Here is a 13,270-nt window from a genome sequence, read left to right on the forward strand (position 1 = left end):
AATACATGTGTAGCATAATAAAGAGAAACACAATGAGATATGCCTGTATTTTCTAAATGAACAATGCATGATGTACAAGATTGTGAAAGATCCAAAGTGCAGTATAGACCAGTGGATTTTAATATAAGAATATGAAAAGTTCATCGATAGGTTTCACATTCCACACTGCAAATTACGTTTAAGAAACTACTACTTGTCGAGGTGTCTGGGTGGCTCAGTTAGTTAGGTGTCCAACTCTTCAGTTGGCTCAGGTAATGATCGCAGGGTCCTGGGATCAAGCCCCATATGCAGTTCCCCCCTTCAGCAGATCGTTTGCTTGTGTTCCTCTCCCTCTGCCCCTCCCCCTGCTTGCTCTGTCTCTTTCTCTCTCAAATAAATACATAAGTCTTTTTAAAAATTACTATTTGTCAAGCTTTGGTGTAATATAAAAGAAATATATCCACAATTTTCTTAAGAGGCTATTAAAATACTCCTTTCTCTTTCAATGATATATCTATGTGATAGTAGACTTTCTTTACATACTTTAATCAAACTAATATAAGAAAACAGAGGAAGTAGAAATGAGAATCTAGTAATTTTCTATTAGCCAACTATGAAGGCAGAAATGTAAAGCAATGCACCTATTCCCATTAAAATCACTTTTGTTTTAGAAAATATTTTCACCAAGATGTTACTTATATTAAGAAGATAGTTTTATTATTATTTTAATATTTTTAAATATTTAAAATTTTTGTTTGCATTTCTTTTTTTTTTTTGTAAGATTTTATTTGACAGAGAGGGAGAGAGAAAACAAGCAGGGGGAGCAGCAGGCAGAGGAAGAGAAGCAGGCCTCCTGTCAAATGGGGAGCCCAATGTGGGGTTCAATACGAGGACCCTGAGATCATGACCTTAACCAACTGAGCTACCCAGGCACCCCTCTGTTTGAATTCCTAACATAGGAAGTGTCAATAGATAAGACCCACTTAAAAGCTCTTTGAGAACCCTCAATCTTGAAAAGGAATCCTAAGACAAAAATTTGAGAAGCATCATATTGCACATACAATGAAACAGGAAAATGTGAAAACACAATCAAAGGAGATGGAGCAGCCCGGGTGGCTCAGTGGTTTAGTGCCACCTGCAGCCCAGGGCCTGATCCTGGAGACCAGGGATGGAGCCCCGCGTCGGGCTCCCTGCGTGGAGCCTGCTTCTCCCTCTGCCTGTGTCTCTGCCTCTTTCTCTCTGTGTGTCTCTCATGAATGAACAAATAAAATCTTAAAAAATAAAAAAAAAAAAAGGAGATCAACCTTAAAAATAACCCAGATTTTGGAATTAGTACACAAGGATTTTATTATTTTTATTTATTTTTATTTTTTTAAAGATTTATTTTTTTATTTATTCATGATAGACACAGATTGAGAGAGAGGCAGAGACACAGGAGGAGGGAGAAGCGGGCTCCATGCCAGGAGCCCGATGTGGGACTCGATCCCGGGACTCCAGGATCGCGCCCCGGGCCAAAGGCGCCAAACCGCTGAGCCACCCAGGGATCCCCTATTATTTTTATTTTATTTCATTTCATTTCATTTTATTCATGAGAGACACACAGAGAGAGAGAGAGAGAGGCAGAGACACAGACAGAGGGAGAAGCAGGCTCCATGCAGGGAGCCTGATGTGGGACTCGATCCCGGGTCTCCAGGATCACGCCTTGGGCCAAAGGCAGGCGCTAAACCGCTGAGGCACCCAGGGATCCCCATACATAAAGTTTTACTGGAATATAGCCATGCTCATTCTTTTGCTTTTTGTCTCATTCATTTACTTATCTATGGCTGCATTTGCTCTACAACTACCAGAGACATTTTACGGCCCATAAAATTATTTGCTATATTACTCTTTACAGATAAAGTCTGGTGACCCTTGGTCTAGATCTTTTATGTTCTTACTGAATTTCTTGGCCTAGTTATATCAATTACTAAGAGAAAGTGTTAAAATCTCCAAATATGGGATCCCTGGGTGGCGCAGCGGTTTAGCGCCTGCCTTTGGCCCAGGGCGTGATCCTGGAGACCCGGGATCGGATCCCACATCAGGCTCCTGGTGCATGAAGCCTGCTTTTCCCTCTGCCTATGTCTCTGCCTCTCTCTCTCTCTCTGTGACTATCATAAATTAAAAAAAAAAAAATCTCCAAATATGATTATGGATTTGTCTGCTTCTACTTTAAGTTCTCTTAATTTTTGCTTGATGAATTTTTTGAACCTATGTTACTGGGCACTTCTACAATCATGATGGTTCTGTCTTCCTGATAAATTAACCCTATTATTATTATGTAATAATATCTATTATTGTGATGTAATAATCTCTATCTCCAGTAATAACCACTGTCTTAAAGTCTACTTTCTCTAATATTAATAAAGATACTCAGATTTCTTTTTCTTTTTTTTTAATTTTTTTTTTGATACTCAGATTTCTTAATCTCTTATGCTTACTGCTTGTGTGGTATATCTTTTCCTTCTTATTTCCTCAAAGATTTATTTATTTGAGAGAGAGCATGTGCACACAGGCAAGAGCAGAGAGAGAAAGAATCTCAAGCCGACTCCCTGCTAAGCACAGAGACCAACGCAGAGCTTGATCTCACAACCCTGAGATCATGACCTGAGCTGAAATCAAGAGTCAGATGCTTAACTGAGCCACCCAGGCGCCCCAGTGTACCTTTTTTTAGCCTTTCCCTTTTAGTGTATATCTTTTTTATATTTTAAAATGTATTTCTTATAGGTGGTTCATGGATGAGGTCTTGCTTTTTATACATTCTGACAGTCTCTGCTTTTTGAATGGAGTATTCACTTAACTCCTATTTTTCCTCTGCTTTTAAGAATGTCTATCATTTTTAAAAATTTTTTTTTAATTTTTATTTATTTATGATAGTCACAGAGAGAGAAAGAGAGGCCGAGACATAGGCAGAGGGAGAAGCAGGCTCCATGCACCGGGAGCCCAATGTGGGATTCGATCCCGGGTCTCCAGGATAGCGCCCTGGGCCAAAGGCAGGCGCCAAACCGCTGCGCCACTCAGGGATCCCTGTCTATCATTTTTTAAACATTTTTAAAAGATTCTATTTATTTATTCATGAGAGACGCAGAGACATAGGCAGGAGAAGCAGGCTTCCTGCAGGAAGCCTAATGCGGGACTCAATCCCAGGACCCTGGGATCATGACCTGAGCCAAAGGCACTCAACCACTGAGCCACCTAGGTGCCCCTCATTCTTTAAACATTTTTATTATGATGTGCCTTGTAGTTTCCGTCATGTTTACTCTCCTTGGGGTATCCTGAGCTATTGAGATCTGTGTGTTTATAGGTTTCATCAAATTTAATTTTTTTTCTGGTCATTATTTGTTCAGAAAGTTTGGCTCTTCCAATTATACATATATTGGGCCTGCTAAAGTTGTCCCAGAGCTCATCCATGCTCTGTCCCATTTTTTTTCCTGTGTTTTTTTTTAATTTTCTCTCAGTGGAGTTTTGCTACCACATCCTCAAGTTCACTAATCTTTTTTCCTGCAATGTCTAATGGCATAATATACATTCTTTTCAAGTTCATCAAGACAGGGCATTTGACACACCATAAAATAAGTCTCAGTAAATATAAATATTAATATCTTCAAAATTAAATTAGAAATCAGTAATAAGCACTCTAGGAAAAAAGCTCACAAATATCTAGAAATTAAACATTTATAATTTTGTAAATTAGAAAGTATTTTTAAATAAATGATAAAAATACAATATATCAAAATTTTGGGGATGCAGCTAAAGCAGTGCTTAGAGGGAAATTTATACCTTTAATACTTACATTTAAAAATAAGCAATACAGTTTGGTCAGCTCAGTTAGAAGACCATGCAACACTTGACCTTGGGGTCATGAGTTCAAACCCATGTTACATGCAGAGATTACTTAAATAAATAAACTTCAAAACAATTTTTTTTTCAAAACAATTTTTAAAAATAAACAATACAGGGCAGCCTGGGTGGCTGAGCGGTTTAGCACCGCCTTCAGCGCAGAGTGTGATCCTGGAGACCCGGGATCGAGTCCCACGTTGGGCTCCCTGCTTGGAGCCTGCTTCTCCCTCTGCCTGTGTCCCTGCCTCTCTCTCTCTCTCATGAATAAATAAAATCTTAAAAAAATAATAATAAATAAACAATACAAAATTAATGATGTTCTACCTTAGGAGCAAGGTAAACCCAAAGTAATTAGAAGGAAGAAAATTAAGACACACACACAAAAAAGACAATGAAAAGAAGTTAACTAAGCTAAAATTTGGCTTACTGTCGGTGCAGCTGCTACAGGAAACAATTTGGCAGATCCTCAAAAGGTAAAACAGAGTTACCATATGATCTAGCAAGTCCACTCCTAGGTATATAACCAAGAAAAATGAAAATATGTCTACACAAAAACTTGTATATGAATGTTCATATCTGCATTATTCATAATAGCCAAAAAAGTAAAAATAACCCAAATGTCCATCAAATTACAAATGTATAAGTAAAATGTGGTATACCTACATAATGGAATACACTTAGCAATAAAAAGTAATACTATGACATGGATAAATTTTGAAAAAATTATGCTAAATGAAAAAAAAAAGACCACCTATTATATAATCATTATTATGAAATATTAATATGAAATGCCCAGAAAAGGCAAATATATATATATATATATATATATATATATATATATATATATAGACAGAAAGTAGAATGTTAATTGCTTTGGCCTGGGGAAGTTGGAGAAAAATGGTATATGTCTTTTGGGGACAATGAAAATGTTCTAAAACTGAGGTGATGGTTTTATAACTCTGTGAATATACTAAAAGCCAATGAATTGAACCTTTAAATGGGATGAATTGTATGGTATATGAATTGTATCACAATAAGGCTGTCATTCTAAAAAAGTTGGATCACTGAGATTTTTTATAAATTTTTTATAAACCCACTAGACTGATGAAGGGAAAGTAAACAAAAAAGAGAAGACATAAATTACCAATTGTAGAAATTAAAGATGATCCAGATCTTATAAGACTATAAAAAGAATACAGGGCAATATTATAAACATCTTTATCCAATACATTTGACTCTTAGAAGAATTGGACCAATTCACTGAAACATATCACTCAGCCAAACAGACTTAAAATAAAAAATCTGAATAGCTCTAAAGCCATTAAAGAACTTGAGTTAATTGCCAAATACTCCACCAATGAAAACTCCAGGCCAAAACGGCATCACTGGTGAATTCTACCACATTTAGGACAGGACAAAACAAGACAAAACAAAACAATCTTACACAAACCATGCAGAAAACAGAGCAGTAAGGAATATCTTTCAACCCGTTTTATGAAGTCAACATAATGTGGATGCCAAAATTAGATAACTATGTTTTTAAAAAGAAGTTACAGATTATTTTGATCAAGACAGACCCCCAAATCTTTAATACAATGCCAGTCAATCAAAACCAGCAATATATTAAAATGATACATGATCAAGTAGGGTTTATCGCAGTAACTCACAGTACTCTAACATTCAAAAATCAAACAATGCAATTCATCATATTAACAAGATATAGGAGGAAAAAACAAACGATCATTTCAACAAATGGAGAAAAACATTTGACAAAATTCAACAACCATTCATGGTAACAACTCTCAACAAAACTGGAACAGAAGGGAAGTTCCTCAACTTGATACCATTAAGAAAACAAACAGGCAAGCCACAGTTTGGGAGAAAATATTTGTAAAACACACCTCACAAGAAGCTCATATATTATAACTATGTAATTATATAATATAAACTATATTTAATTATAAAAAAGAAAATTCTGTACTTCCAAGTTTTTTGTATACTTGAGATTGTTTCAAAAAGATTTTTTGAGTTTTGTTTTTTTTAGAGAGACAGCGAGAGAGCATGCAGGGGAGGAGGAGAGGAAGACAAACGGAGAATCTTAAGCAGGCTCCATGCTCAGGGCGGAACTGGACTCCATACTCTTGATCTCACAACCCTAAAATCATGATTTGCACCAAAACCAAGAGATGTTTAAACAATTCAGCCACCCAGTTGCCCCTAGATGGCTTCACAAGTTTTTTTTTTAAAGATTTTATTTATTTGAGAGAGAGAGAGCGCGCGCGCATGCATAAGCGGGAGAAAAGGCAGAGGGAGAATCGGAGTGCCCACTGAGCAGGGAGCCCTAGGGCTTGATCCTGGGACCTCAGGGTTATGACCTGAGCCTAAGGCAGATGCCTAACCACTGAGCCACCTAGGCACCTGATTGCTTCAGGAGTTTTAAAGCTTAAACACACACACACACACACACACACACACACACACAAATACATACGTAGATACATGACCAGGCCGAACTCAGAGTTAATGAATCAGAATCTCTGGGGATTATATGATTTATATTTTAAAAAGTCTTTAAAGTTTTCAATATAGGGACGACTGGGTGGCTCAATGGAGAGTCTGCTTCTCCCTCTCCCTCTCCTCCTCCCCCAACTCATGTTCTCTCTCTCTCTCTCAAATAAATAAAAATATTTTTTTAAATAAAATCTTTAAAAAAGGGGGGGGAGCAGCCCGGGTGGCTCAGCGGTTTAGCACTGCCTTTGGTCCAGGGCGTGATCCTGGAGTCCCAGGATCAAGTCCCATGTCAGGCTCCCTGCATGAAGCCTGCTTCTCCCTCTGCCTGTGTCTCTGCCTCTCTCTTTCTCTCTGTGCCTCTCATGAATAAATAAATAAAATCTTTAAAAAAAAAAAAAGAATTTTCTGTATTTCATGCAGCTACACAAAATAACAGATAAACTAGGCGTTCAGGATAAGACAACTATGATTCATAGCTCCTGATTTCAAGATTCTATGTTCACTATAATACAAACTGTTTCTATTAATATTATAATAAATAGGTTTTATGGTAAATAAATGTTAATGTGAACTTATAAAATCCTTTACTAATAAAATGTTATTTTTACCAACTTTATATTTGGTGTTATGGTATGAATTTTTTTTTCTAAGATTTTATTTATTTATCTGAGACAGAGAGGGAAAGAGAGAAGCAAACTCCCCGCTGAGCAAAGAGTCCAATGCTGGGCTTGATCCTGGGACCCTGGGATCATGACCTGAGCCAAAGGCAGATGCTTAACCAACTGAGCCACCCAGGTGCCCCTATGATATGAATTTGCCAATGTTCTCAAGAAATCCAAAAGACACTGGATTTTCTTTTCTTTCTTTCTCTTTCTTTCCTTTTTTTTCTTTTCTTTCTTTCTCTTTCTTTCCTTTTTTTTTCTTTCTTTCTTTTTTTTTTTTTTTTAGAGAGGGGGAAAAGAGAATGAGGAGGGGTAGAGAAAGTGGGAGAGAGAAAGAATTCCAAGCAGGCTCCAGGCCCAGCACAGAACACAACACAGGGCTCAAACTCATGTGAGACCATGACCTGAGCTAAAATTAAGAGTCAGACACTTAACCAGCTGAGCCACCAAGGCACTGCAAGATAATGGAATTTAAATAAAAACTTAAAAAAAAAATCTCAAAGGGGATCCCTGGGTGGTTCAGCAGTTTCACGCCTGCCTTTGGCCCAGGCGCGATCCTAGAGTCCCGGGATCGAGTCCTGCGTCAGGCTCCCTGCATGGAGCCTCCTTCTCCCTCTGCCTGTGTCTCTGCCTCTCTCTCTCTCTCTCTCTTTATGTCTATCATAAATAAATAAAAATAAATCTTTAAAAAAAATCTCAAAGTCAATGCTGGGTTTAAGAACTGCTACGCATTTTACTGAGACCAAGAAATCCACAGACTCTGCGAGGAGGACATATTCACCACAGTAATGGCAAACTCCTTAGATACACTAAATAATATCTTAATGTACACTAAATAATACACTAATAATACACTAAATAATGAGATGGTTATTCAATCTGATCTGGTTTTTATCCCCATAGAATTTTGCATAGCAGGACACCTGAGTGCCTCAGTGGTTGAGCTCCTGCCTTTGGCTCAGGGTGTGATCCTGGGGTTCTGGGATCAAGTCCCACATCGGGCTCCCTGCATGAAGCCTGCTTCTTACTCGGCCTGTGTCTCTGCCTTTATCTCATGAATAAATAAAATCTTAAAAAAAAACAATTTTTTTTTGCATGGCATATTTTATCGCAATACTTACTGGTGCTACTATTTTTCCCGTCTGTCCAACTTGCATGTCATTGGGAACAAAGCCAGCATCAACAGCAGCACGAGAAGCACCAACTAGAGGGGAAAACATATTTGTCATTTTTTTTAAGCTCTGTTAGTCAGCTGGCTGGGATATTCACTACTATATACAAAGGCACTGGTAAGTACAATCAGAATTTATTTTATAAAGCCCTTATTTAAAAAAAAAATCTCCTTATCAGGGATCAAGAATTCTAAAATGAAGTACTAGTGCATTTTATACACAAAACTTCAAGAAATGCCTTCTACTTATACCCAAGGATTTAAGATTTTAAATTTGGCTGAAGTCTTCTGCTTGCTTTATCAAAAAGGTATCCAGGCATTCATAAAACATACACTATAACCTGGCATGCCATTATACAATGATTCTTTAGGCAATAACTTCACAACTCTTGAAGGTACTATGGTATCATTATCTCCTATGATTAAAGACAAGTTACAAAAAAAAAAATATAAATAAATACAAGTTACACATAACAAGTTACACTATCTAAAAAAAAAAAAGAGAGAAGTTAAGTAGCCTTCTATCCTCCTTCAGCAGGAGTGAACAAGGCGCCCTGTACTTGGAGTAAGGTCGCCCCTCTCACAGCAGGGTTCAAGAAGGAGCCTCAGGTCCTCTTCACCTTCATCTAGAGGGGACATGAGGAAGCCACAGACAGCACTCCGTACTGCCTCCTAACGTGCAGTCTCAATACTACCTGAGTAAGTGACAACTGGTCACATCCTGCTCTTTACTTACTTCAATCACTACAATAAGGCCCAGACTCCAAGGTTCTCCTTCATAATCCACAGACTAATCTCCGAATGCCCTGCATGCTCCCTAATGTACACCTATCTTCCCACTTATGTAGATGCTCCCTGAGGACAATGATTCCCCTGCAGTTCTCTCCAACAGATGTTGCTCTTTTCTGCCACCATCTTTATAACGCTGGGCATGGAGATGGGACTCTTCATTTACACCCTCAGGAAGTGCTCCCTCCTTCCTCCTTAAAAGCTTTCAGCTGCGAATCTCACATCATCAGATCATGTCACCCATTTATTGCTTTGTCAGCTATTAACCACAAGCCAAGCCCCTTCATTTCTCAATGACTTTTAGTTTCTGGGCCATTGCCATTTTCTCCAATACTAGTCTTAATTCTCAGATATTTCAACACCTGGCCTCATAGTTCCTTAAATAACTCTTCTCCAGTCATCCACACCCACGGTCAGATCCCCAACCTTTCCATTACCAATATCCCTTGACAATCTCAATTTCCACTGTCTCTCTGTGACTTACTCTTTCTGGCTCACTCCTTTAGCACCCAACTCCCAACAATCCTCTGACCTCACTGGGATCTGTATTTCTTTCTTTCTTTTTTTTTTTATTAAGCTTTTATTTATTTAATTGAAAGAGAAAGCAGAGAGAGTGAGCAAATACATGACAGGGGTGGAAAGGCAGAGGGAGGGGGAGAAGCAGACTCCCTGCTGAGCAAGGAGCCTGATGCCAGGGCTCAATCCCAGGACCCTGGGATTATGGCCTGAGCCAAAGGCAGACAACTCAACTGACTGAGCCACCCAGGCGCTCCAGGATCTACATTTTATTCACTGTCCCTCTCTCCCACTATGTTGTCTCCTGTTTACCTGGCTTAAATTCTATGATCAATGCCTATGCCTTCAATCTCCTTGCCTTCACCATCACACTCAACTAGAAAAACCTCTATCTCTGGTTAACTGATTAAGCAATCTCGATACCTTTTCTATACCTGGCCCCCTGTAGTTCAGCATAATTAGAGAAAAACACCAACACTAAGCTGTGTTAACTGGGTTTTACTATAAATAAATAGGCCTTCATTCTCTGTTTCCTGAACTATAATTTCGTATCTTTTCTTCTCTCACCCCTTCCAATACTCTAACACCCCATTCAGCTGATGACCTTGCTTCCTATTTCACTTAAGAAATTGAAATCAAAAAAAAAAAAAAAAAAAAAAAGAAATTGAAATCACCACAAGCAAATTTTCACATGTTCCAACTAACATACACATTAACCTGGTCCATATACTTCTTTGCCTCATTAAGGACATCACTCCAGCAACTCTCCCTTCCCTTTCCTATGTAATTAATTTTTCCCTCTCACTGGAGCATTCCCATCAGCACAGAAGTATGCTGTTGGTCCCACTCTCCCCTAAATACTGTTCATTTCTCTGTTTTCTCATAGAGCAAAATCTCTCTATAAAGAGTTGTCTGTATTCACAGATTCCAATTCCAGGCCCCCCAATCTATTTCTAAAAACTTTTCTTTTAAAAAGATATGAGAGAGAGAGAGAGAGAGACCATGAGCAGAGGAGGGCATAGGGAGAAGCAGACTCTCCACCAAGCAGGGAGCCAGATGTGGGACTCAACCTCAGAACTCTGGGATCATGACCTGAGCTGAAGGCAGATGCTTAACCGACTGAGCCACCCAGATGCCCCTCTAAAAACTTCTTTATTAAACCACAACACATATACAGAAACACATACAAATCACAAATATAATACTCAATGGCTTATTATAAAGTGAATGCAATCATGCAATAACTACGTTGGACTATTCTTTTAAATCCATTCCACTCAAGATTTTGCCCCCACTACTCCCCTAAAACTGTTTAGCCAGTGACCTCTAAGTAGATAAATCAATTAGTCACTTTATGTCCTCATCTTCCTTGATCTATTACAGTATTTGACAAAAACACTTCACTTGGATTCCAAAATATCATGCTCTCTGTTCTGGTTTTCCTGCCTTACATACCACTCCTTTTTGGTCTTCTTTCTCTCCTTCTCCCTCTACCAAGAGTCTCTAGGGCTCCTAGAGACTTTTTTTATTTTTATTTACACTCACATCCTTGGTGATGCCATCCAGTTTCATGGCTTCAAATACCACTGAAACGCAACTGATTCCCAAATTTATTCTCCAGCCCAAAGTTCTCCAATGAATTCCACGTTCCAATGCCAACAGTTTAACAGACATCTCTACCTGTATGTTTACTGTTAGTGCAAAACTTAATATGCCCAAAACAATTCCTGATCTCTCCCTGGAACCTGTGCTTGGGGTCTTGACCATCTCAGCTAACAGTAACTTCTTCCTACCAACTGCCAAATAAAAACTCTCCCTCATCATACATATAACCCATCTGTCAAGAAATCCGAGTGTTTCTTTACCTTCAACTATATATCTTTTTTTTTTTCAACTATATATCCTAATACTACTTCTCCCCACATCTACTGCTACTAACCTGGTCCGAACCACTAGTATCTCTCACCTGAAGGATTAAAATAGCCTCCTAATTGATCTTCCTGTTAATGCACGTAATCCCCTACACTCTATGCTCAAAATCGCAGCTTGAGTGTCAGGTCATGTGACTCTTCTACTCAAATCTTTCAATGGTTTCCCATTTTATCCAGAGAAAAGCAATCTCTCTACGAAGGCATGCAATGCCCTGTGTGGTCTGGTCTATTACTCCCACTCTTATCTCTTACTACTCTCCCTTTTTGTACTTTCTATTCCAGCCACACTGGCCTCCTTGCTATTCATCACATAAACCAAACACACTTCTCCCTTAGTTGGACTCTTTGTACTTTACTGGTCCCTCTACCTGAAACATTCTCTCTCTTTCAGATCTCCTCAGGGCTTGCTTCCTCACCTCCATCAAACCTTTGTTCAGTTGTCTCCTTTTTAAGGCCTCCTCTGACTATCTTACTTAAAACTGCATCCTCCCTCTCCAAACTCCATCACACTCAACTAGAAAAATCTCCATCTCCAAACTCCTCCTCTTCATAGCATTTTACCCTCTAACATCCTAATTTATTTATTATTTACTAATTTATTGTGTTTAGTATCTATGGTTGGCAGAAAAATGGCCCCTCCGAAGATATATTCACTTTCTAATCCCCAGAATTTATATTACCAACATGGCAGCAGATGTAAAGTTAAGGATCTTAAGAGAGGGTGCTTATCCTCAATTATCTAAGTAGTCCCTAAATGTCATCACATGTATTCTTATAAGAGGGATACAGAAGGAGATTTGATACAGATACATAGAGAAGAAGGTGATATGAAGACAGAGGCAGAGACTGGAGTGATGCAGCCACATGCCTAGGAATGTTGGGGCAGCCTCTAAATACTGTAAATGAACAGATTTGCTCCCAGAGTGTGGTCCTGCCAACACCGTAATTTCAACATACTCTGGCCTCTAGAACTGTAAGGGATTAATTTTCTGTTGTTTTAAGCCACCCGAGTTTACAGCAATTTGTTACAGTACCCACAGGAAACTAATACAAGTCTAGTCTCACCCAAATACAAATTTAACTTCCACAAGGGCAGAGACTTTGCTTATTTTTGCTCACTGCCATTTCCCAGTTCCTAAAATAATGCCTGACATATGGCAGACACTCAATAAACATTTGTTCAATTAAAGAATAAATGAATGAGGGGCACCTGGGTGGCTCAATCACTTAAGCTTCTGCCTTCAGTTCAGGTCATGATCCCAGGGTCCTGGGAACGACCCCCACATTAGGCTCCCTGCTCAGTGGAGAGCTTGCTTCTCCCTCTCCCTACTTGTGCCTTCTGTGTCTCTTGCTCTCTCAAAAACATAAAGTCTTAGGGACACCTGGGTGGTTCAGTAGTTGAGTGTCTGCCTTTGGCTCAGAACATGATCCCAGAGTCCCAGGATCGGGCTCCCCGCGAGGAACCTGCTTCTCCCTCTGCCTATGTCTCTGCTTCTCTCTCTCTCTGTCTCTCATGAATAGATAAGTAAAATCTTTAATTTAAAAAAAAAAAAAAAACTTAAAAGAAGGATAAATGAATGAAATAAACACCCTCAAATAAAACCATCTGATTAGAGTCAATATCATGCCTTCATTCAGATAAACAAAAGCATAACCTAGTAAGTTATAACAAAACTCCTAAAAGGGGGAAGAAAGAAAAGAATGGAGACTTTTTTTTTAGAGAGGCGGAGTGCGGGAGGGAAAGGGAGAGAGAGAGAGAGAGAAAGAGAGAGAATGAAAATCTTAAGCAGACCCTATGCCCAGCTTGGAGCCTGACACGAGGCTTGATCTCACAA

General features: G+C 38.9%; 1 protein-coding gene across 2 annotated transcripts in view; it reads right to left on the reverse strand.

The window, feature by feature from the left end:
* ETFA (electron transfer flavoprotein subunit alpha) overlaps window positions 1-13,270 on the reverse strand; it is an 83,057-nt gene that overhangs the window by 39,452 nt on the left and 30,335 nt on the right. For both annotated transcript variants that reach the window (XM_055319850.1, XM_055319851.1), the window contains exon 9: window positions 8,150-8,232. In XM_055319850.1, coding sequence (XP_055175825.1) covers window positions 8,150-8,232 — 83 coding nt within the window. The remainder of the gene's footprint in view (window positions 1-8,149; window positions 8,233-13,270) is intronic.

This window comes from Nyctereutes procyonoides, unplaced genomic scaffold (assembly GCF_905146905.1).
Source record: "Nyctereutes procyonoides isolate TBG_1078 unplaced genomic scaffold, NYPRO_anot_genome, whole genome shotgun sequence".
In the NCBI taxonomy this organism is placed as follows: domain Eukaryota; kingdom Metazoa; phylum Chordata; class Mammalia; order Carnivora; family Canidae; genus Nyctereutes; species Nyctereutes procyonoides.